The 25,360-nt window shown below is 46.7% G+C and overlaps 1 protein-coding gene across 4 annotated transcripts in view; it reads right to left on the bottom strand.

Moving 5' to 3' along the window:
- The window catches only part of Styxl1 (serine/threonine/tyrosine interacting like 1), a 29,830-nt gene extending 4,552 nt beyond the window's left edge, over positions 1–25,278 (bottom strand). For 2 of the 4 annotated variants that reach the window (XM_057765623.1, XM_057765626.1), the window contains exons 1-7: positions 25,169–25,277; positions 16,766–16,872; positions 15,410–15,471; positions 11,535–11,682; positions 3,799–3,944; positions 2,677–2,822; positions 753–850 (exon numbers count right to left, since the gene is read on the bottom strand). In XM_057765623.1, the coding sequence (XP_057621606.1) occupies positions 753–850; positions 2,677–2,822; positions 3,799–3,944; positions 11,535–11,682; positions 15,410–15,471; positions 16,766–16,868 (703 nt within the window). In that variant the 5' untranslated portion in view covers positions 16,869–16,872; positions 25,169–25,277. Of the gene's footprint in view, positions 1–752; positions 851–2,676; positions 2,823–3,798; positions 3,945–11,534; positions 11,683–15,409; positions 15,472–16,765; positions 16,873–25,116 lie in introns of all 4 variants that reach the window. The other 2 variants (XM_057765624.1, XM_057765627.1) reach the window with 2 other exon arrangements.
- Between the last annotated feature and the right edge of the window lie 82 nt (positions 25,279–25,360).

Genomic DNA, 25,360 nt, shown 5'->3' with positions numbered 1-25,360 from the left:
ACCTAGTTGGTGCCATGCTGGCAGCCAAGACTCCTGACCCAGCTCAGCCTCGTTCTACCAAGAATCTTGGTTTTCCTGGTCAGCTCTGAGCCCTGGGTCTAATAGAAAGATCTGCCCTTGTTGTGTTAAGCAGCTGAAGAGCATTGCTATGCCAAGAAGGAAGTCAGAGCAGAGCCAAGTAGACACATGAAGGACGATGGGAATCAGAGCTGGATGGTTTGGGGTACCTTCCTCCCCTGTGGTGGCTTGAATGTAACTGGCCCCCACAGTCTCATAAGGAGTGGCATTATTAGGAGGTGTGGCCTTCTTGGAGTGGGTATGACCTCGTTAGAGGAAGTGTGTCACTGTGGGGGCAGGCTTTGAGGGATACTGCCCAGTGTGCTAGTTGACTTCCTGTTGCCTGCCTATCAAGCTGTAAGGACTCTCAGTTCCAGCATCATGTTGGGCTACACACCACTGTGCTCCCCGTCATGATGATAATGGAGTGAACCTCTGAAACAGGAAGCGAGCTACCCCACTTAGATGTTTTCTTTACTAGAGTTGCCGTGGTCACGGTGTCTCTTCACAGCAATAGTAACAGGACGATCAGGCACGGTGTGGTGCTGTCACTGGACGCCACTCCTCAGCTGCGGGCTTCGGAGCAGCTGGATGTGCTAGATTTTGTACTTCCCCAAGTCCTGGGGAGGGGGTCTCAGCCAGGGACAGACTTGTGAGCACAAGAAGGGTGCTCCCCATCTGGAAATTTTCCTTACCCATGAAGTGACAGATGTGACGGAAAGAGCTGAAAAGGCTGGAATATGAAGCATCCTCAATCTTGATATGCAAGAGTTTGTCTGCATCATCTACAAAACTGAAGGAAGGCAGTGTGGTGTTAAGTATCCGTTTCCTGCTTGGTTGGACCATTCCTTCCAGAAGGGAGTCTTCTTAAGACTCAGGAAGTAAAGGAAACTTTCAAGTCTCAGGAACTGAGAAACCTGCAAACCCCAGCAACTTTCTGAAACTTACAAGATTCACAAGGCCCATCCCCAAGCTATATAGGCAGTAACAAGTGCAGGTGAGAGGGGACTCTCTGGCCTGAGGAGCTGTCTGAGTCATAGCTATCATGAATCCTGACTCAGCTCCCTGTGAGTCGTCATCTTCCTACACATGCACCTGTTAAGAAGCCACAGTAAACTCACTGGTTCTCTATGCTGAACTTTGGTGTCCTTGTTTTTAGTCTGTCATCAGTGTCCTATTTGGGGTAAACAGATGCTGCTTTCTTCACATCACCCCAGAAAAAGTCAGCCAGCCCCACTAGGGTCCCTTGCCCACAGCACAGAAACCACAAGGGAATGATTGGGAGCTGACACAAAGATGATAGGGAGAAGTACAAACATTACCTGGAGGCTGGGGAGATGGCTCAGTTTGTACAGGGCTTGCTAGGCAAGCATTAGGACATGAGTTTGATTCCCCAGCCCCCATAGAAAAAGTAGGCTTGGTAGCCTGCACTTGTAATCCCAGCACTGGGAAGTGGAGGCAAATGGATTCCTGGCCTCATTGGCTAGCCAGTTTAGCCTACTTGGTGAATTCTAGGCCAATAAGAGGTCCTGTCTTTTAAAACATGTGGACAGTTCCAGCAGAATGACACTGGAGGTCGTCATCTGGCCTATGCATACAGTCACACACATGCACATACACAGAGAGAATGCCTGACAGAAGACATCTGCCTAGGATCCCCCAGGAAGGGGTTGGGGTGTCGCTCAATGGTAGAGTACCTGCCTAGAATCCCCCAGTGAGGGACTGGGGTGTGACTCAGTGGTAGAGCACCTGCCTAGAATCCCCCAGTGAGGGGCTGAGGTGTGGTTCAGTGGTAGAGCACCTGCCTAGAATCCCCCAGTGAGGGGCTAGGGCCGTGGCTCAGTGGTAGAGCACCTGCCTAGAATCTCCCAGTGAGGGGCTGGGGCGTGGCTCAGTGGTAGGGCCTCTGCCTAGAATCCCCCAGTGAGGGGCTGGGGGTGTGGCTCAGTGGTAGAGCATCTGCTGGAATTTTCCAGTGAAGGAATGGAGCTGGCTCAACAGAAGAGCATTTGTCCAGTGTGTGAGAGATCTGTGTTTAATCTCTAGTACTGAAGGAAAAAATAGCCACAACAAACTATGGCAGTAGAAACATGTATAAATTAATGACTCTTACCCTAAAATAAAAATCATGAGCTGCGGAGACCCAGTCAGCAAAATGCCTTCTACACAAATGTGAGGACCTGCGTTACAATCCCCAGCATCTGCATAAAAAGCCGGGCTAATAGGGGCACACGTCTGTAAATCTAGGGCTGGGGCACCAAGACATATACCCCAAGCTTGCTGGATAGCCAGATTGTCCAGTCCATGAACACCTCAGTGTTTTCCCTCAGTGGGGAGCTAGACAGTGGTGGCTCACGTCTTTACCCTCAGCATTCGGGAGGCAGAGGATCTCTGTGAGTTCACGGTCAACATGGTGTACACAGCAAGTACTACACAAAGAAACCCTATCTCAAAAAACTGAAAGTAAATAAATAAATAAAGTAGAGACTGGCAGAGGAAGGCACCCAACATCAACCCATGGTCTCCATATGCACAGGCCCATGCATGTGCGCACACACACACACACACACACACACACACACGCACGCACACACGCACACTAGTATCACCTTTACTTACTAGGGTGTTGCCTCCATGGAAACATTGACATGGGCTTTAATTTTCAAATCCTTGTGAATCTTAGCATCGCAGGCTTGACTGAATTTGCCCAGGAAGATCTTGCCTGGCATTATCTCAGCAGGGTATGGCTGGAAGGCATCCAGTTCCTGGAGGGGGAAGGGAAGAAGGCTGCCGCAGGTCCACCACAGAAGTGAACGGGAGGGCCATCCCTGGAGGGGTAGCTCTGAAGGTGACCTCAGAAGGGCAGTCCCAGAGCAGTGAAGGAGAAGGGAGCTTGAGTTTCAAATACACCGACAACAAATACCTCCCATAAAAAGTCTGAGGCTGGGGTGTAAACAAGGACTGACCCACAGCATCACAGTACATGAACGATTCTCCACACTGACACTCCGTGCCCTCATGGCACTGGTTTGTACCTGGCCATGCACACAAGGGTTGGCACTGACAATCTGTAGCCCAAAACTTGTCCAGTTGAGGCTGGTGCCTGCTGCCAAGCAACTTGAATTCAATCCTTGTGCCCCACATGTTTAAAGAAGACAATCTGATTTCCAAATATGCATCATGGCACTTGTAAGCACGCATGTACACACACACAGAGCACAAAACAAATAAATGTAATCAGAAAAAAAGAAATCTAGTAGCATTTTTGGTACAAAACACTAGAAAAGAAAAGGTTTATCATGACTCTCAGTTTCAGAGAGATTTTAATCCATCACAGTGGGGAAGGCACAGTGGTGGGGTCCTGCCCACCCCAGGACCTACTTCACCTGCCAGACTTCATCTCCTAAAGGCTTTGTGACTGTCTAGGAGGGATTCTGACTGGGGAAAACTGTTCAAGGTATATGCTACGGGGAACATTTCAGAGTCAACTCTGGCACTGTCTGATTTAATATACTGACCCCCAAACCACACCCTCTCTAGCGCCTCATGCTTGGCCTCTCCATAATGTGTTAACTCTGAATTTGTCATTATGGACTGAACTCCCCAGTTGTTCCGGGCTCATTTCTCCACTCTCCCGTTTCTCCTATGTCCTCTCTCCCTATCTTCTCTCTTTCTGCCTCCACTTACCTGTCAGTCTCCAGCCTCACTTCCTGGTAGTGAACGCTCATCCTCTTGCCTCACCTGGGGCATCCAGATGATCTTCTGGGTCCGGAAGAAGTGGTACAGGCCAGAGAAGCACTCGTAGCCTCCTCTGAGGACATAGACAGGTTGGCGGGTAAAGAGGGTGAGCATCTGTCCAAATTCCACAGCAGGTCCAGGTAAGAGCTCTATGGGTGGGGACCAAAGAGACATACAAGGTGTTTTAGCATTTGCCTAGTGTTAGAATGGATAGCACTTCCATCTAAAAACCAATTACTTAGAAATCCAAGTAAAGGGGCACATCAAATAAAATTAGGAAGCAATACCTGAGTTGACTATAGAGAAGAACATTACAAATGGAAACTCACTTGCTTTTAAAATTTAATTGTTTATGGATTTATGGGTGTTTTACCTGCATGCATGTCTGTGTGCCACATGTGTGCAGTGCCTGTAGAAGTCAGAACAGGGCAAGGGATCCCCAGGAACTGGAGTTATAGACCGTGTGAACAAGTATTTGGATGCTGGGAATCAAACCCAGATCCTCTAGAAAGAGCAACCAGTGCTCTTAACCACTGAGTCATCTCTCCAGCCTTGGATTATTGATTATTTTTAATTATGTATATATATGGGTTTATGCACACGAGTGCAGGTACCCATGGAAGCCAGTAGAGGGCACCTGATCCCCAGGATCTGGAGTTACAAGTGGTTGTGAGCCACCTGACACAGGTTCTGGGAAATGAACTCAGGTCCTCTATGAGAGCAATGTGTGTGCTTAAACAATGATACTTAGTTATAATTGAATAATATTCCATTCTGTGGATGTACTGCATTTTGTTTCATCCATTCATTGGCTTATTAAGACATCTGTACTGAGGCCAGGCAGTGGTGGCGCACACCTTTAATCCCAGCACTCGGAAGGCAGAGGCAGGTGGATCTGAGTTTGAGGCCAGTCTAGTCTACAGAGCAAGTTCCAGGACATCCAGGGCTACACAGAGAAATTCTGTCTCAAAAGTCAAAAACAAAACAAAACAAAAAAGCCATCTGTGCTGTTCCCACTGTGGGCTATTATGTGTGGTGTGCTCTCATTCCCTTGGAGTATGCACCCTAACCCTCTGAGGAATCACCATTGCTTTCTTTACACTAGACCTTTTTATATTCTGTTCTTATACTGTGTTTTGTTCAGGTTAGTTTTGTTGTTGCTGTTGTTTTTGTTTTTGGTTTTTTTTCCCTTAGGCTATTCAGTAGTTTAATTTTTTTTTTATTGAAAAAAAAATTTTCCGCCTCCTCCCCGCCTCCCATTTCCCTCCCCCTCCTCCCGCCCCTCTCCCCCTCCCCCCACTCCTCTTCTCCCCCCTCTCCAGTCCCAGGCTCAGTCAGGGTTCCCTGCCCTGTGGAAAGTCCAAGGTCCTCCCCCCTCCATCCAGATCTAGGAAGGTGAACATCCAAACTGTCTAGGCTCCCACAAAGCCAGAACCTGAAGTAGGATCAAAACCCCGTGCCATTGTCCTTGGCCTCTCGTCAGCTCTCATTGTCCGCCATGTTCAGAGAGTCCGGTTTTATCCCATGCTTTTTCAGTCTGTTGTTTTTGTTTTGTTTTGTTTTTCAAGACAGGGTTCTTCTGTGTAGCCCTGGCTGTCCTGGAACTCACTCTGTAGACCAGGCTGGCCTCCAACTCACAGAGGTCTGCCTGCCTCTGCCTCCCGAGTGCTGGGACTGAAGGTGTGTGACACAAGTGTCTCGACTTGGGTTAGTTTTTAATTTTTATAAGATTTATTTTCTTTTTAATGGTGTGTGTGCATGTATGTGTGCATGTGTGTTTGTGCAGGCATGCACATGTGTCACCGTGTACACATGGAGATGAGAAGCCAAGCCTTAGGAGTTGGCTTTCTCCGGCCCCATTTTGGGATCCAGAGATGGAACTCAGCTTGTGGGTTTGTTCATAGCACTTTCTACTGTTTTCCTGACTCTGATTTCATTTTGTTTTCTGAGTTGGGGGTCTCCTCTGCAGCAGAGCCCTGCCGAGAACTCACTACATAGCCCAGATTTGCCTTTGAAACTGTGGCCAGTCATGAACCACTGTGCCCAGGCCCTTTTACACTGTGTTCAATGGTGTATAACGGTTCTGGTGTCTCCACATTCTCATCAACATTTGTTATTATCTGTCTTTTTTATTATGCCCACCCTAGAGAGTGTGCAGTGACAGCCTCTTGTAGTTTGGTCTTGTTTGTGAGATGAGGTCTGTGTGGCTCAGTCTGCCTGGGACTCATTATCTTCATTATGCTCCTGACTCAGCCTCCTGAGTGTGGGGATTGGAGGCATGTGTCACTGTGCCTGGCTGCAGAGAGACGTAACTGTGTCATGTGGAAATCAGTCATGTAGCAGGAGTCTATTCTCTTCTTCTACCATGTGGGTCCCAGGGTCATCTCACTGATCCTCTTTTGATGGTTTCATATAAATTTAGACCTTAAACTCTTTCCTGAATCGTAATTATGTTATACAACAGTTAATATTCAATATCCACTTGTCTGGACACTGCGGAGACATATCGGTGTGTCATATCAAATGTGAGGGTGTTTCCAGGAAGAATTACCAGAGGATGGAAGATCTATCGTGAGTGTGGTGGCACCATTTCATGGGCTGGGTGCTGGGACAGATGAAAAGAGGAAATGGAGGGCCAGTGAGGTGGCTCAGAGGGTCCAGGTGTATGCTGCCAAGCCAGAGGACCTGAATTCCACCTCTGGAAGCCACAAGGTAGGAGAGAACCAACTCCTGCCCACTGTCCTCTGACTTCCACATGCACATCACGGCACACGTGTCCATCCCCTATGTGCACACACACGTGAGGTGGGTTAATTGGCAGAGCATAAATGCTCATCCCTGCCCTCTGCTTTCTGGTTAGCCATGAATTGAACAGCCTCCTCCACTCCACTCCGACCCTCTGGAACCATGAGCCAGAACCCATCCCTGCTTTCTCCTGGTCCTGTAGCTCTTCTGTCACAGCAGGAGCACGAAAGTCACTAATGGAGAGAGACCTGGCATGGCTTTCACAGAGTGTCTGCACCATCCTGCCTCCCTGGTCCAGGAAAATTGGTCTACAGACCCTGAAGAGTCAGTCCACTAGCAGGAGAAGGCCATGGCTCTGTTCTCCAAACTGACTTCCTGGGACTGGGAAGATGGCTCAGTCAGGAGAGCATCACGGAAACCTGAAGACCTGAGTTCCATTCCATAATCCACATAAAAACGCTGGGCTTGCTCGTGTGTGCTGGTAATCACATCAATGATCCCATCAGTGCAGATGGACAGATCCCTGGAGCTCCATGGCAGGACAGCACAGCTCAACCAGTGAATTATACATAACAAGAGACTCAAAAAGTAAGGTGGGGCCAGGAAGATGGTTCAGTGTGTAAAGGCCACTGTCACCAAGTTAAATGACCAGAGTTCCATCTCAAGACCTGTATGGTAGAAGGAGAGAACTGACTCCCGCTGATACCCACACAAGCTCTGGACACCCCCACTCTAAAAAACAACATAATTTACAAAACTTCTTAGAAGGAGAAGAGCACCTGAGGATCAACACCTAACGCTCTCCTCCCGCCTCCTTAAGCACAAAGGAAAATCAACTAGGGAAAGAAAAATAAATGAATTCGATTAAATAAACTGAACTGTGCTCAAAGACAAGGACACTTCCAGAAGGGACTGATCAGGACATAAATGATAGGGACCTATCTGGAGGAGGAACCTTGGTCTGTAAACCATGGTGGGAGGTGTTCAGGCAGAAGTCACCCCCCATCCCCATGGGACCTGGCTAGAGGTCTCCAAGTCCATACAGTAGGCTACAGGGCACCAGCATATCTCTCTTGAGCAAGAGACTAGTGGGTCAGAGGTCACAGGGGAGTTGGGCTAGAAGTCGCAGGCCACAATGAGGCTATTACCTTTAGCCTAGATATCCGCCTCTCCACCTCTAGAGACCTACAGTCCACAACTACAGGGTCAACATTAGTGATAACTGGGGACTGCCACAGAATCCAGCTACTTCACCAAGCAGTTTCAGGAGCTATCATGCTTACTGTTTTATCAAGAATAGCAGCTGGGCATGTCGGTACATACCTGCAACTCCATCTCCAGAGATGGAGGCAGGAGGATAACAATTTGATCCCTGGGCCTTAACTTACTGGTAGTGGTAGTGCGTCAGGTGTGCACTGCCACGCCTGGCTGAAAGGCACCATTCTAGAACCTGCTTCTCAAAGGCATCCTTTTGTTTTGTCTCTTCTTTTTTGAGGCAGAGTCTCACTAGATAGCCCTGGCTGGCCTATATACTTCCTGTGTAGGTCAGGTTGGCCTGGAATTCACAGAGAGCTTCCTATTCTGATTCCTGAATGCTGGGATTATAAGTGTGTGCCACCAGGTCCAACCTGAAAGGCACCAATATTTTAACTGAGGAAAGTCGCCTAGAGTGGAAATGCTACATTTGGTTGTGGTCTCTTTCTGAGTGGGAAACTCAATAGCACAATGCCACCCCTTTACAGAGTAAAAATATTGTTTTTTAAATTACACTCATTTATTTACTTATTTGCTTACTTATGGGAGGCATGCACCTACAATAGCATGTATATGGAGGTGAGAGGTCAACTTGTGAAAGATGATTCTCTCCTTCCATGTGAATCCAGGGACCGAACTCAAGTTGTCAGGCTTTGTAGCAAGCACCTTTACTGCTGGGCCACCTCACCAGCCCCGGTCCTTAGTGATCCAGGGTGAAACTATGAACAAGCTGTGCATGTCACACACACCAGCAAGTCCAGCACTGGGTGAGAAGTTTAAGCTGCAGTGATGTCACGGACAGCCTGGGCTATGTGAGACCCTGTGTCAAAAAAGGTGGGGCCAAAGAAATGGCTCAGAGAGTAAAGGCACAAGCCGCCTGACCACCTGAGTCTGATCCCTAGGACTTACATGGCAGAATCCACATACGCTATAGCATGTTTCACACACACACACCATATGTACATACAACATAATTTCTAAAAAGTTTTAATCATGTGTCTGGGGTGCCCTCACATACTAGAGGGTCAGATACCCTGAAGCTGTAGTTGTGAGTCACCCTACATAAATGCTGGGACTCCAACTCAAGTCCTCTGCAAGAGCAGTCCCTGCTATTAAATCGCTGAGCCATCTCTCCAGTCCAAAATGCACAAACAAACAAACAAAGGGCTAAGGGCATAGCTCAGTTGGTAGAGAGCGTGCCTAGTTATCATGCCCAAGGCCCTGGGTCCACCCCCAGCACTGCATATGACATGGTGGCATATACCTGTAATTCTAGCACTCAGAAGATAGAGAAAGGAACTTCAGAAGTTCAAGATCATCCTCGGCTATATAGTTAGTGAACTGGAGGTTAGCTGGGCTACAAGAGACCGATTCAAAACTAGCAAATATCTACAAACTGTAGCCCAAAGGAACCCACACATGGAAGAAGAAATTTCCAAGTCAAAGAGCACTTGGAAAGAGTCTTGATGACGATGTTGTTAAAGGTGGAATCTTAGTGCCACCCAGTGGCAAGGAGTGTTAACAGCCTTCTCATCCCATCAACATGGGGTTGAAAAAATGATAAACAGCTTCAATTTTTTTTTTTTTTTTTTTTTTTTTTTTTTTGATTTTCGAGACAGGGTTTCTCTGTAGCTTTTGGTTCCTGTCCTGGAACTAGCTCTTGTAGACCAGGCTGGTCTCGAACTCACAGAGATCCGTCTGCCTCTGCCTCCCGAGTGCTGGGATTAAAGGCGTGCGCCACCACCGCCCGGCCAGCTTCAAATTTTTAATGAAGTATCTTGGAGCTGACTACGTGTGCTTTTGTGGAGTCTTTTAATTTTGTATCACTTTATCCATCTCTCTATGTAAATGTATGTGCATGTATTGCAAGCACATGTGGAAGTCAGGGGACAACTTGTAGGAACAAATTCTCTCCTTCCACCATGTGGGGTCCTGGGGATCAAACTGAAGTTGTTAAGTTTGGAGGCAAGTACATTTGCCTGCTGAGCCATCCTGCTGGCTCCGGTTTTTGCATAGTAGTGAGGATTGGTGGCCTGATCAGATTTTATTTATTTGTTTACTGAGATAAAGTTTCACTATATAGCTCTGGCTGGACTAGAACTTGCTATGTAGACCAGGCTAGCCTCAAACTCACAGAGATCCACCTGCCTCTTCCTCCTGAGTATTGGAATTAAATGTGTCTACCATTATACTCCACTATTTACTTTGTTTTTTAAAAAATATTTATTCATTATGTATACAATATTCTGTCTGTGTGTATGTGTGCCTGTAGGCCAGAAGAGGGCACCAGACCCCATTACAGATGGTTGTGAGTGACCATGTGGTTGCTGAGAATTGAACTCAAGACCTTTGGAAGAGCAGGCAATGCTCTTAACCTCTGAGCCATTTCTCCAACCCCTCCACTATTTACTTTGAAACAGGGTTTTATATATCCCAGCCTGACCCTGAACTTGCTAGTTGCTGCTATCAGCCTTGAGCTTCTGTTCATCCTGCCTCCACATCCAACTGTGCACCATCACACCCAGTACATAGTATTGGGGTGGACCAAGGACTCCATGCATGCTACCTAAGCTACAGTTCCAGACCAGTTTTTTGTTTGTTTGTGTGTTTTGTTTTTTTTTTCCATTTGGAACATGGTCTCACTCTGCAGCCCAGGCTGTCCTGAAACTCAGAGCAATCCTCCTGCTTCAGTCTCCCCAGTGCTGGGATTACACACATGTGCTACCACACCTGGCCCCGGCTGACACTTGGATTATAACCTCTGGAGAAACACTGGGTCTCCTGCTGAATGGCCCCTGAATTCTGGGCCCAAGGTTATGATAATTAGCATATTGTCCTTTAGGGCCACTGACTTTTGGATCATTTGTTGCACAGTGATACAGAGCTCACTTGCCAGGCATGTGGGTGACTTCACCTTCTCTTTCGTCCTCTTCCTCCTGTTCTTCATCCTCCTTTTCTTTCTCTTCTTCTATCTTTCCTGTGTGTGTGATATGCATGTGTGTGTGCATGTTTTTGCATGTGTGGAGGTACGCATGTATTCAGGAAATGGCTTAGTTGGTAAAGTGTTAGCCTTGCAAACTGAGGACCCGAGCTCAACCCCCAGAGCCTGTGTGATAAAGCCAGGCACAGTGGCACACTTTTGCAATCCCAGCACCAGGAAGGCAGGGACAGGTAGACCCGAGTTGCACTGGCTAACCAGCCTAGCCTTCTTAGCACCTCCAGGCCGGCAAAGACAGTCTCGAAAACAAGGAGGATGGCACTTGACGACTGACACTTGAGGGTGACCTCTGGTCTCCACAGACCTGTGCACACACATGGAAATAAAACTGAAATCATTCTTTCTTCCTCTTTTGTTTCCCTCGGGAATGTGGTCACAGCCACACAAAAATGAGGAATATAGTCACTGTCCACTGTCCTTCCAATGACTGCAAAAACCCACCTGGGAAGTCTGGGGGTGTGGCTCCCTTGGTAAAGTGCTTGTCTAGCATGCTTAAAACTCTGGGCTCCATTCCCAGCACTGCGTGATCCAGGCATGACTGCACATGTCTGTGAGCCCAGCACTAAGAAGGAAGAGGCAAGCGGATCTCTGTGAGTTTGAGGCCAGCCTGGTCTACAGAGCTCCAGGACAGTCTGGGATACATAAGAGAGACCCTTTCTCAAACAACACCAAAACGACCAAAACACTAAGAAGAGGAGCTCTCTTGGGGTGTCATTACCAGTGTTCTCAATGTCGTCATTACCCTCTCTTTTCTCGTCTTCATCCTCGTCTTCCTCTTCATGTCGCCGCCGGATGTGCAGTTCCAGGGAACTAGTATTGCTGTCATACACGATGCAGTATCTCACGCACTCCAGATCCACGGACTCCGGGATAAGGTACTGGCTGTCTTTCTGAGGAAACAACACAGACTTGTTGCTGGGAGCTCAGCTGGGTATACTGTCCCTGCACAACATCGCAGAGGAGCTTGAGGTGGCGGTTGGGGGAGTCCTGTCCTCCTTCCCTTGCTGACTCCTGAGCCAGAAACACCATTAATAGATGGAAGAATCTCTGGAACCCCAAAGGGGTCTCCCCTACCCTCCACTAAGAAGGACAGCAGCAGGGGACTAGACAGGAGATGGCCTGGCTGGAGAATGGTTGGTTCAGCCTCAGAGGCACTGTGGCTGATGAACGAGAGATGTTGGCAGTAGACCCGAAACCAAAATCATTCATGAAGATGGTAAGACAACTTGAGTCTTGAAGCAGAAGTCCCGAGCAAGTGAATGTCACCAAAAGTACCATGAGATCAAATGCAGGATATGGGATAGCAGGGACTTGGGTCTTCTGTTTAGTCTCTAATCATATTTCTGACTGTCCCCACCGCTGTGACAGAATGTCTGACGAGAGCAGCTTACAGGAAGAGGTTCATTTTGGCTCATAGTTTGCGGGTACAGTTAATGGTGGGGATGAGGTATGGCTACTGGAGTGTGCGGCGGCTGGTCACACTGTGTCCATAGTCAGGAAGCAGAGAAAATGCAAAATGCTGGTGCTCTCTCGCTCTCTCTCTCTCTCTCTCTCTTTATTTTTTTTTTCATGGGAGTGAGGGTATGGTGGTTCGAGACAAGGTTTCTCTGTGTAGTGTTGTGAACAGGCTGGCCTCAAACTCAAAGAACTCCACCTGCCTCTGCCTCCCAAGTGCTGGGATTAAAGGCATGCACCACCACCACAGGGCTAAATTTGAGATTTTTATAATCCAGTCTCATTTCTGGTCCACTCTCTGCCTCCTGATTATGAACAAAATGTGACCTGTTGGTTTACATGCCTACCATTATGCCTCCCCCACTAAGACAGGACCATATCCCTCAACTGCAAGCTCAAATACCCACACCCTTACTTCCTGTAATCGCTTTCCTCAAGGGTTTTGTCACAGCAAAGATGAGAAAAGTAACTAAGAAATGTGTTGTGTACTGAGGTGATGAGCTCATCTGAGGAGAAGACAAGCTCATCAGGGGAAGGGGTGAGGTCATCTGGGGAGGGAGGGAGGTCACCTGGGAAGGGGGTGAGGTCAACTAGGAAGGGACAAGCTCACCTGGAGGGGTGAGGTCACCTGGGAAGGGAAGAGCTTACCTGGGGAAGGTGTGAGGTCACCTGGAGAGGGGAGAGTTCATATGGGGAGGGAGTAAGGTTACCTGGAGAGGGCAGGAGGCTATGACAAGTGTCCATGTATTCTACTTTATAGAATAGTATCAAGGCAGAAAGTTAAGGGTCACAGAAGTCCAGACCAACAAGGATCTCTGCAACTCAAAGGGGAGAAATCTCATTGGTCTAGAAGCTCAAGAGAACATTCAGGAAGATGCCTGTGGCTTGGTGGGGGTCAACACATGACATCCCAGCATTGGGAAGCTGAGGCAGGAGGCTCATGAGATCAAGGACACCTAGGCCAAGACTCTGGTTAATAATAAATAAGAATAAGGGTCAGGTGGTGGCGGCACAAGCCTTTAATCCCAGGAGGCAGGTGGGTCTCTGTGAGTTCAAGGCCAGCCTGGTCTACAGAGCAAATTTCAGTACTCAGAAACCGTGTCTTGAAAAACCAATAAATAAATAAATAATAAGAATAAGGGCCTGTGAGAGGGCTCAGCAGGGAAAGGTGCTTGCTGACAAGCCTGAGGATGTAAGTTCAGTTCCTTGGACCCACATGTAGAGGTTATGTTCTGATCTCCACAAATGTGGCATGGCCTGGCCATGCCCAGATACATACCCACGCCCCACAGAGAGAGACAGTGGTCAGGACCTGGGGACGTGTCAGGAGCCATTTTCCCAAAGATTATAGCAGGGACCATTGTCCTGGGGATGTTTGCGGAGAGCCCCACACCCCAACTGTATTGAGAACTGTTTGTTGGCGGAGCCCACCCCACCCCCAACTATCTTGAGAGCTATCTGTTAGCGGAACCTGCCCCACATTCCAACTATCTAGAGAACTGTTTGTGGTTGAAATCACAAAAGGAACGATTCTGCTTGCATAGAGAACACTAGGTGTGTCGACTCGTACCTCCAACGACTCGTGACCAAGTGTCAACTCATGACCATTGCTACAAGATCCCTTCCTGCCCTCGCCAAGCCAAATTCCTCATTCAAGGGCTATATAAGCCACAACCATTACGCTAATAAACGGAGACCTTGACAAGAACTCTGCTTGGTCTCCTTCCTCTTTCCCGCCCATGTCTTTTCAGATAGCGCCTCTTCGGGACCCTGGAATAACTGACCTGCCAGGCGGGTTACAACCCTAGAATAACTGACCTGCTGGGCGGTTACAGGGACAGATACACACACACATACACACACAAGGGGGGGAGGGTGTATAATAAAGGGGGCTAGAGAGAGTTAAGAGCACTAGCTACACCTGAAGAAAACTTGAGTTTGATTCCCAGCACCTACCTTGGGTGACTTATATCTGCCTGTAACTCAAGCTGTAGGGGATTCAATGGATCCAATGTCCTCTTCTGAACTCTGCAGGCATCTGCACTCATGTACACACATGTACACACATGTACACACACACACTTTTCAAAAAATAATAATGCAATAAAAATCTTAAGAAACATAAGATGAAAAGTGATAGAAGAAGATAACTACCATCCTTTGGCTTACCTAAACACACACGATCACATGACCACATGATATACACATGCCCAGCAATGGTGGCGCATGCCTTTAATTCCAGCACTTGGAAGGCACAGGCAGGACAATCACAGAGTTCAAGGCCAGTCTGGTCTACAGAGCAAGTTCCAGGACAGCCAGGGCCATTATACAGAGAAACCCTGTCTTGAAAAACAAACAAAAAAACATAATATACATACAATCATGCAATAAACATACATGATTACATAGTACACCCATACAACCATAATACATAAATACATTACACACACATCACACATACACCATACCACATACATACACACACATGCTTATATATATACATGATCACATAATACATACACTCACACAATCACATAATATACACACGGACACACACACATATACAGACACACACTACATATATACCATACATATATCACACATATATATACTTAGGCACATGAACACAGACATACACACAATCATATGATCACATAATATACACATGATCATATAATACACATACACAATTACATAATACACTTGCAAAATCACATAATACATATACACACACATGATCACATAACATACAAACAAACAAAAATGGTAAACAAAGATTGGGAAGTGTCTGAGAGAGGCAGAGGGAAGGCCTCTCTCTGGTCACTGGTCTGCATGTGCCAACAATCTGCACTGACTACCTACCAGATGCCTGAGACTAGACAAAGTAGACCCAGCACCAAGCTCACAGCCAAGTTGTATGTACACAGGCTGTATGGACCTCAGTTCCCAGACACCCTGCCTGTAGGCCATGATGCCTACTTAACAATGTCAGGAACAGCAAGTATCTACCAGAATGAACTCAGGGGATGTGGGAGGGATCCATGGGACATGTGCCATCCCTGACAACCTGTCCCTCACAGTTGATGCCCCCTGTGGACCCAGGACAAAGCCCCTCTCTCCTCCTGCAAGGTCCCCAGGCTGCCTGCCTCTGACAGTCGATACCTTCTTTACTCTGCGGGCCGTGATCACGTGGCTCTCGTCATACTGTCTTTTGGATCGAACATCTGAGAAAGAAAAGAGCTGAACTCAGAATGGGAACACTGGTGGGTAGGGGAATAATTGTCCACTCCAAACACAGCTGTGATCTCCACACCTAGTGTGTGTAGTGGGCCATGGAGGCAGGAGGACTGGAAGTCTGAAGCCAGCTAGGGCTTCACAGTAAGACTCTCGTCTTCAAATGAATACTTTCTACACTTATGTGTGCACTGGAGGGTGCACACATGCCACACACAGTAGGGATCAGAGGATACCTGTGGAGTCAGTTATCTTTCTCCCATGTGGGTTCCTTTACCCCACGGAGTCATCTCTCTAGTCCCTAGACTTTGTCTTAAAACAGAAAAAATCCCTTTAACTCTACCACCTCTACATTTCCTTTCTTCTTTTTCTCTTCCTTTCTTTTTTCTTTTCCTTTCTATCTTTTTCACCCCTTTGGTTTCCGAGACAGGGTTGTTTTTCTGTTTAGCCCTGGCTGTCCTAGAACTCAGTCTGTAGACCAGGCTTGCCTCCCAGTCACAGAGATACACCTGTCTCTGCCTCTCAAGTGCTGGGATTAAAAGCATGCCCCACCATCCAGCTGACCTCTTCATTTCTTTGAGACAGAGTCACCATGTAACCCAGGGAGCCTGAAAAGTTTTAGTGCTGGGACCACCAGCTGTGAGGAACTGTCCTTGACCTAATCTTGAATTATCTTTCAAGTAGCAAAACATTCAATAGCAGCATTGCTTTCCTTTGTTTGTATGTGCATGTGTGTGGTGTGTGTATACAAGCATGTTCATAAGAATGTGTGAGGGTACATGTACATGTGTGTGCAAATACTCGTGTGTCTCCCTCAATTGCTCCCCACCCTATTTTCTTAGACTGGGTCTCTCACTGAACCCAGTCTTCACTGAGTCTAGTTAGCCAGCTTGCCCAGTGTATCCCATCTTCCCTCCTGAGTTCTAGGATTACAGGCAGGCTGCCAAACCAACTGATTTCTACAAGGTGCTGGAGATCAAACTCTGGTGTTCATGATTGCATGGCACGTATTTTATCTACTGAGCCTAATCACAGGCAGTATTTTGAACCAAACAATAAAATAACTTTCTAATGCCATTCATCTCCCGCTCCCAAAACTTTGCTAACCTTCGAAAGGAAGGTTTGCAGCCAACTGTTCTCAACATACCCATTGGTTAACTGTGTGTGGTTAATTGGCTATGTGTGTGGGTGTTGGTTTTGGAGTGTTTTGGTGTATGTGTTGTGTGTCTGTACGTTGATGCTGGTATGTGTGTTTGGGTTGGTGTGCTGCTGTTTTCCACTTACCCAGTAAACAGAGGTAGTTGGGCTCAGCTAGTCTGGACAGCTTTGAGACCTGATTCAAGATGTTATAGAGTTCTGTTGGCTCACAGAAGAGCAACTCAGCCATCCTACTGGGAAGAATCAACCGTGCACAAGTTAACACATCTTTCTTAGACAAATACCAGAAAATGAGAAACTGAATTAAACACTTCAAAAATTAGAAGTAAGGGGCTAGAGCTGTAACTCAGTTGACAAAGTGCTTGCCAAGCATGTATAAACCACAACATATGAATATGTATATATTATATAAATATGTAAATGTTATGATGTATGCAGCCATAAAATACCAAATACCAAATATGATAGTTACTATTTGACTCTCTCCCTATGTTTGTATGTGTGTGTGTATGCATGTATTAGGAATTAAGCCTAGGGCCCCTGAATGTCAGACAAATGCCCTGTCCGAGATATGTCAATAGCTCTCAAAAACTTCATGGTGGCTCTTTTAAGAGGCAGGCCCTGTCACCAAACACTTAAATTGTGTTTATGAGCAGCCAGCAACATGCTTCTTGGTGGTGATATGGACCTAGAAACTACTCAGAGTTATGGCAATAAATGTGGCTCCCACCAATAATTCCACCATGAAACTAGACTCTCAGGAAGTCAAGGAATGGGCTGAGCCAGCTGCCAAAGCCTCCGCTTTAATCCTAGCTATGCCACTTAGCAGATTAAAGACTCATGTGGTCAGAAAAAAAATTACAGTAAAGGCAGATTCAGACCAAAAAAAAGCTCTCAATGGTTTACAGTATGTTTAAAAATATATGTAGGCTTGGAAAAGAAAAAGGATAGAGAAAGTTCTTAAAAAAAGAAATAGAGTAAGAAAAGCCACATAAAGATGAAAAATACACAGAGAATATAGATACTGTATGTTGTTATCTTTGAACTGTTTGACTGCTGAGGAAGGAGCAATAGCTACTAAAAGACATTTGATTATAAATTGCTGCTGGATTAATCCAACCTCTATATTTTGAAAATGCCTTGACTTCAAAATTTAAATCAAAGGATATGTTACTTTGGAGAAGAGGTTTTGCTTTTGTTTCCACAGGAAATGAGAGGCTGTGGATTCATTTTTAGTTAAGAAAAACAAGGCTTGATCGATGATGACCCCCTGAAAATTCTCCAATGGGAACAGATAGCCCAGATGATCCAATGTTTCAGAGCACCTCTGTTGCAGTTTTTTCTGAGTTCTGCATCAAGAAATGTTGCAAGACTGCTTGCTTGAGAATACCCACAGAATACTCCAGTCAGGACTTGACCATAATCCTAAATTTTCTTTGGGTTTCCATAAGATTATCAGAGCCCCCAATCAGCAGGAAATAGCCTAAAAAACTACACCCATGTTCCCCAAAATGGATTATGGATGTTTGTCTTTGTTTAGGGTGTTGGTTACAAGTTGTTATGGATAATGATCAGGAAAAAAAGCTAAACAAAGGAGATTAGATTCAGAGTTTCTGTTTTGAAAAGGAAAAAAGGGGAAGTGCTGAGGGATAATGCTTGCGTACACTGTAAAGATTTGTCACTTGTATTGGTTTAATAAAATGCTGATTGGTCAGTAGCCAGACAGAAGTATAGGCAGGGTGACCAGACTAGGAGAATTCTGGGAAGAGGAAAGACAGAGATGCAGTCACCAGCCAGACACAGAGGAAGCAAGGTGAGAATGTGTTACTGAGAAAAGGTACCATGCCATGTGGCTAACCATAGACAAGAATTATGGGTTAATTTAAGTTGTAAGAATGAGTTAATAAAAGCCTGAGCTAATAGGCCAAACAATTTGCAATTAATATAAGCCTCTGTATGTTTCTTTGGGATTGGATGGCTGCAGGATCGGGTGGGATGGAAACTTATGTCTACGTGTGTGTGTGTGTGTGTGTATGCATGCATGCATGCGTGCGTGTGTACGTGCATGTGTACACGTATCATCTGGCTTTTTATATGAGTGTTAGAAATTGAACTCAGGTCTGTAGATTTGGATGGCAAGTATTTTATCAACTGAGCTGTCTCTCTAACCCCACCCAAACTGCCATGCCAAAACTTAGACACATATATGCCGCACCTCTAACACCTGGTTATTTTTTAGTCATAAACAACACCATTCCCTGCCCAGTCACTGCAGTCCTCCTGTTGCAGACCTAGTTCTCTCCTACTCCCTCCCATACTACCCATAAACTTCACCTCCTAATGGAGTCCAAGCTGGTTAGCTCTACCCATCTCTAGCGCTATCATCTGAGCCCAAAACATCATCAGGGGCTAATTTAATTGCTGTCAGTGGGGCTTCTTGTGTTCTGTTTTTCCCTGTCTTTGTTATTATGCTTTGGTGTGACATGGCCCCCAAAGGCCTACATGCTTGAATACCTGGTCCCCAGCTAGTAGTTCTGTTTTCGAACCTTTAGGAGGCAGAGCTTCCTGATCTACATATTGAGTTCCAGGCCTTCCTGGGCTACATAGTAAAACCTTGTCTTAAGATACAAAAGTGAACATTATCTGAGAATGACAACTAAGGCTGCTCTCTGGCCTTTACATGCTTGTATATTATGTATGTGCGCATGCACACACATGTACACACACACACACGCATGCACAAGGTTTACTACCTAAAGGGTCAAAGGACCAATCATCACTGGTGGAAGATTTGAGAAACCATGGACCATGGCTTTGAAGACAGGAAGACTGATATATGACCATGCTCAGCCAGGGGAACTGCAGACAAGAAAGATTCACGAAAGCACTGTGTAGGAAAATGAGTCAGCCCAAACTCAGCATGGGAACTTTCCTGCCCCATCTCTACTTTTAACCCCACTCTACCAGCAATGGGAGGTCAGAAGTCATCATTCACCTGGGGTGGGGAAGAGAACTGAGGAAGACAGATAAAGAAGTAGCAAAGCCAGATACTATAGTTCCCAAATGCAGGCATGTATAGAAAACAGGAAACCCAAAGGGCCTGGTGATGGAGCCTTAATATTGAATTAACTTCAGAGTTTATTAGCTCAGTGAACAGGATGTTAGACTGCTGTGATACACCTGGTAACCAGGGACAATCCAAATGCTGCAACGACTTAAAGAATGGTGAGATGGCTCAGGGGCAGAGGTGCCTGCCACCAACCCTGATGACCAGAGTTTGGTCCCAGGATTCACACAGTGGAAGGGGAAAGCAACCTGCATAAGAAGAGAAAGACAGCTTCTGCTGGCCTTTGCTATTCACAAGTCTAAGTCTAAGAGAGTGGTCCAGAATAAAGGAGCCCTCTTTATATAATTAACAACACAACAGGTATGGTAACAAAAAGGAAGGAGCCTCTTTTACGGAGCTCATAAGGGAGAAAACTTTCTTCTGGCCTTGCTGACCCAGAAAAGCACACAAAGGCACAGCCAGAGATGATTACGCTGCTATATCCGCATGTTCCTACGTATGCGGGGTGAGAGAACACTGCTTTCAATGTCTCGCTGTTTCTAGGGCATGGCCATGACCTGCTCATCACATCTCATCCACACAGACACTGTTTGGAGTCAGGGCCATGAGAGAGTCACGGAGGAGAAACAGGAAACATGGTCCAACTGAGGCTGTGTCTTCAGTTGAGCTTATAGGAGTGAAAGGCATTGCAAGTCCAAAGCAGAGTGAGACAGATTACAACGTTTTCTCAGGGGTCAGTTGGTTCTGATCAGGTTGAGTACACAGGATGTAGGCAAAAGGAGTAGGCATAAACGATCTCCAAGTACACTACTAACTTGGGTACAGGCTGGGTACAAGTGTGATTTATAAAGGCAAATTTTAAACATATTTCTCAGAAAAGACATTCTCACATTCCTGAACCACCCTGACTTCCACACAAGAACCATGATATTCTGATGCCCCCTGCCCCACGCATGTACACAACATAAATGAAAATGTAACTTTTTTTTTTTTTGGTAAAGATCCGAGTTGACTTCACAGTTGCCTTCTCCTTTGTTATGCTTTTTAAAAGCAGAGCCTCGAACTCAAGATCCCCCTGCCTTAGCTTCCTGAGTGCTGGGATGACTTATGGTAGCTCAGCTCACTCAACGTGAATTATGCTGAGGAGCAAAGCACTGAGCACAGAACCTGCCATGGAGCCATAGATGGATGCATAATCGGAACAATAACTTGGTTTTGAGAGAGGTGGACAGAATTTTTTTTTCAACTATTAAATCATTTCAGATAGAGTGGATAGAGAAGATAGGAGGTAGTAAGTCACTCCTCCCTAGACAAGAAGTGTAGCCAGGATACAGAGGGGAGGAGCCTGCAGGCAGAGGATGGTCTTGAACTTGATGCTCCTGAAGCCATCTCTGGCCTCTTGAGTGCTGGGACTACAATCTTGCATGCACTACCATCCTCTGTTTATGTGGTTGTGCTGGCTAGTTTTATCTCAGCTTGAGACAAGAAGGGTCATTTTGGAAGAAGGAACCTAAACTGAAAAAATGCCCCCACCAGATTGGTCTGTGGGCAAGCCTGTAGAGTATTTTACTGATTGACAGAAAGGATTTAGTTTTGTTTTTATTTACGTCTTTGTGCATGCATGTGTACTTGTATGTGTGTGTGTGTGTGTGTGTGTGTGTGTGTGTGCCTATGTGCAAGTAATACAATACAGATGCTAAAGGAGGTCAAGAGAAGGCGATGGATCCCCTAGAACTAGAGTTATAGGCAATTGAGTGGGTGCTGAGAACTGAACCCGGTCCTCTGCAAGAGCAGTACAAACTCTTAACCACTGAGCTATCTTTTAGCACACCTACATCTCTTTTTATTATCATTAGTTTTGAGATAGGTTCTCATGTAGCCCAGGCTGAACTCAAACTCTCTTATGGAGTTAAGGATGAATTCCCCATCTTCCTCTCCTCCTGCCTGTACCTCTTAATTGTTGGGTAATGTGGGAAGTCCTTCTGTGTATGTGTTGCTTTTATTGGTTAATGAATAAAGAAGCTGTCTTGGCCTGTGATAGGGCAGAGTAGAGTTAGGCAGGGAAAATTAAACTGAATGCTGAGAGAAAGAAGGCAGAGTTGAGAGAAGCCATGTAGCCCTGACAAAGACAGACGCCAGACAGAACCTTGCTGGTATGTCACAGCCATGTGATACACAGATTAATAGAAATGGATTAAATTAAGATGTAAGAGCTAGTCAATAAGAAGCTAAAGCTAATTTTTAAGCAGTAATTTAAATAATATAGTTTCTGTGTGATTATTTTGGGCTTCCTACTACAGTTGGGAATAGACGCTGGCACCACCATGCACATGTCTACTTTATGAGGTGCCAAGGATACAACCGCAGACTTATTGCACACTAGGCAAGTTCTCTACCAACCAATGTACACCCCAGACCACTCCACATCCCTGTCATTCCTGCTGCAGACCTGGTTAACCACAACTCTTACCCTTTACCCTTATGACCTGCTTGCACTGGTCCCACCCTCTGCACTTCTCTGACTACCCCCATCCTTCACATCTTAGCCATCTCATTGTGTAGTCTCCCAGCCACTCCATTCCTTGCTACCCTCAGACCCTGGGATCCTGTGCATTTAAATCAAGCCTGTTTCCTCCTAACATGCTTGTAACGGTCTCAAAGCTCTTGCTGGACACATCCGAAGCAAGAAGATCCAAGTTGCTGGACTGGTTTTCAGGCGCCCTGAGTCATCTGATGTTTCCAACCTCCTCTAACTCCCTCGGCTCTAACAGAATTCAATGAGGCCCACTCTCAGACTGGTCTCAAGTCAGACAAACAGAAAAAGAGATGAACTCTGTGGGTACAGTGTTTGCCTATCGTTCTCAAGGCCCTGGAGTCCATAACAGCACTACATAAACTGGGTATAGCCGTGAAAGCCTGTAATCCCAACATTCTAGAGCTAGAGGCAGGAAGATCAGGAGTTCAAAGCCCATTCTTGACTACACAAAAAGTCTAAAGACAGCCTGGGGTACATGAAAACCTGCCTTAAAAATAATAATATCCAGTCAGGTGGTGATGCACACCTTTAATCCCAGCACTCAGGAAGCAGAGGCAGGTGGATGTTTGTGAGTTCAAGGCCATCCTGGTCTACAGAGTGAATTCCAGGACAAGGTCCAAAGCTACAGAGAGAAACCTGTCTCGATAAACCAAGAAAGAAAAAAAAATAATCCAGGCAGTGGTGGCATATTTGGGAGGCAGAGGCAGGTGGATCTTTGATTTCATGGCCAGTCTGGTCTACAGAGTGAGTTCTAGGACAGTCAGGACTACACACAGAGAAATCCTGTCTAGAAAAACAAAAGTAAATACTACTGCTACTTTTAATAATAATACACAGCCCTTGACCCCTAGCTGATGTCAGAAAATTAAAAATTTCCAGAGCACACACTTGGAGACAAGATCGAGGTCAGTGCTTACCCAAACATCTCCACCCCAACAGAAAGAATGTATCTCTGAATACAGGACTACATTTTTCTGCCTCCTCCGTTTCCTGGCCTACATACTTCCCACTACTGAAGAATCAATAGCACGTTGGTTCTCTGGTTCCACTGTGTGGGTCCTGGTTTGAACTCAGGTTGTGAGGCTTGGCAAGCAAGCTTCTTTGCCCACTGAGTCATCTCACCAGCCCACTAATTCCGGGCAAGTTTCTAGAAGAGACGCCTCCCTCCTCCAGGGGTTCCATTAAAATTGACCCATTCTCCTGGCAGGTCTCAGCTTAGGTGGCTCAGAAGGCTAACATGACCTCCACTCCAAACCTATTTCCCCAGGTTCCCATAGCACTGGGTCACTTCTCCAACTGTTGCCCCGATGTCACTCCAGTCATCCCTAAAAGCAGTAAAGAACCAGAGAAGGCATCCCCAGCTCCAAGACTGGGCCGGTAGTATACCTTACCAATCCAGCAAAGAGGTGGAGGCCAGGGAAGGGAAGGCAAGACGGTCATTGTGAGCTTTTACGTGTTGGTATGTTCTTAAGCTCTCATGTCGTTTGTTACCTCAACTCTGGCTTTCTGTCACTGTCCCCAGGCAGACTGTCACTGATGTGTTATAGTCGTCCACTGAGGCAGCAGGCTATGGCATGACTGTCTGGCCCTCAAACTGGTGTGTGTGTGCCGACGTGACTGGGGATAGACTAGCAGGAAAGTACTCTACCACTGAGCTGTACTCTGGTCCTCCTTTTATTTCTTATTTTGAGACAAGGTCTCCCTACTTGACCCAGGCAGGCCTTGAACTTGCTACTATCCTGCTTCAGCCTCCAAGAACGTGGGATTATAAACCTGCTCAAGCGGAGCTAGAACACCGAACTTATATTTTATTGTTTGAGAATTTCACATATGTATGAAGTGTTTTTATCAAACCCAACCCCATGCCCTCCCATCCAGTCCCCTCCCTACTCCCAGATCCTGGACTATTTTTGTGTTGTGGTTTGGATCTTTTGAACAGTATTTTAGGCTGGCCTCAAACTCACAACAACCCTCCTCCTGCAGCCTCCTGAGTATTAGGATTACAGACCTGAACCTTCACACCTAGTTATGATCTGGAACATTTTTTTACATGTGTGCCGTGTGTGCATGTGCATGAACCAGAGGTCAACCTCAGCTGTCATTCTTCAGGTGTTGTCTACTGACCCTTAATTTTACATTTTTATCATCTTTAATTCCGTTTATTTTTGTCTCTGTGGGTATGTGCAGGTGAATGTAGGTACCGACAGAGGCCAGAGGTGATAGCTATCCCTGGAGCTAGAGTTAAGGAGGTTATGAGACACCTGGTAACTTTTCAAGGCTCTGAACTCCGCAAGAGTAGCAAGTGCTCTTAACCACTGAGTCATCTCTCTATAGTCCTGATATATTGTTTTTTTTGGGGGGGGGGGGCGGGGGGGTCGAGACAATTTCCCTGTGGAGCGCTGGCTGTCCTGGAACTCACCATGCAGTCCAGGCTGGTCTCGAAATCAGAAATTCTCTTGCCTCTGCCTCCCGAGTGCTGGGATTAAAGGCATGCGCCACCACCGCCCGGTAAACTTTAAAATGTTTGCCCTCGCCCGCACTACTGGCGGGTTCGAGGGGTAGAGACGGTACCAAAGACCGAATTACAGTCTCTAAACGTTTCCTTATCCACAACACAGGATGGTGGTCCTCCGCATCACCTGTCGCTAAGTCGGTGCTAGAACTTGCTAATACCAGCAGGGTGTGTGCGAAGCCTGGAAAGTCAGCAAGGTTCCGTGCAACTTGTGCGACTGACGGCACTGACCCAGTGGAGTGGGGAAATGCTGCCCACCCCGCCCCGGGACTTTCCTCGGCTCCCCAGAACCCCCTCCAGCCTCGCTCCGGAGGCAGGGAGGCTGGGCTCGGCTGAGGTCAGGGGCTCGGGGGCCGCCTGACCTGCTGCGCGACTTTAGTCGGGCTCCCCGGCAGGACGTGTCCGGAGCCCCACCTGGGAAACGGCTCCTGGAAGGCGCTTCTAACCTAGCGCCTGTCTTCTCCGTGCTCTGGGGAGAGCGCCTCACGTCCTCCAAGCACCGGGTTGCTAGGGGTGTCGCCGCGAGTCCGTCTAATTCACGCGACAGTTCTAGCGGGCGAGCCTCAAAGTGGGCGGGGAGGAGCCCGGGACCAGACAAGGTACAGA

The sequence above is a fragment of the Chionomys nivalis genome, chromosome 3 (assembly GCF_950005125.1).
Source record: "Chionomys nivalis chromosome 3, mChiNiv1.1, whole genome shotgun sequence".
Classification (NCBI taxonomy): Eukaryota; Metazoa; Chordata; class Mammalia; order Rodentia; family Cricetidae; genus Chionomys; species Chionomys nivalis.
The sequence above is the reverse complement of the archived record's forward strand: the minus strand, read 5'-3'. Positions and strand labels throughout refer to the sequence as shown.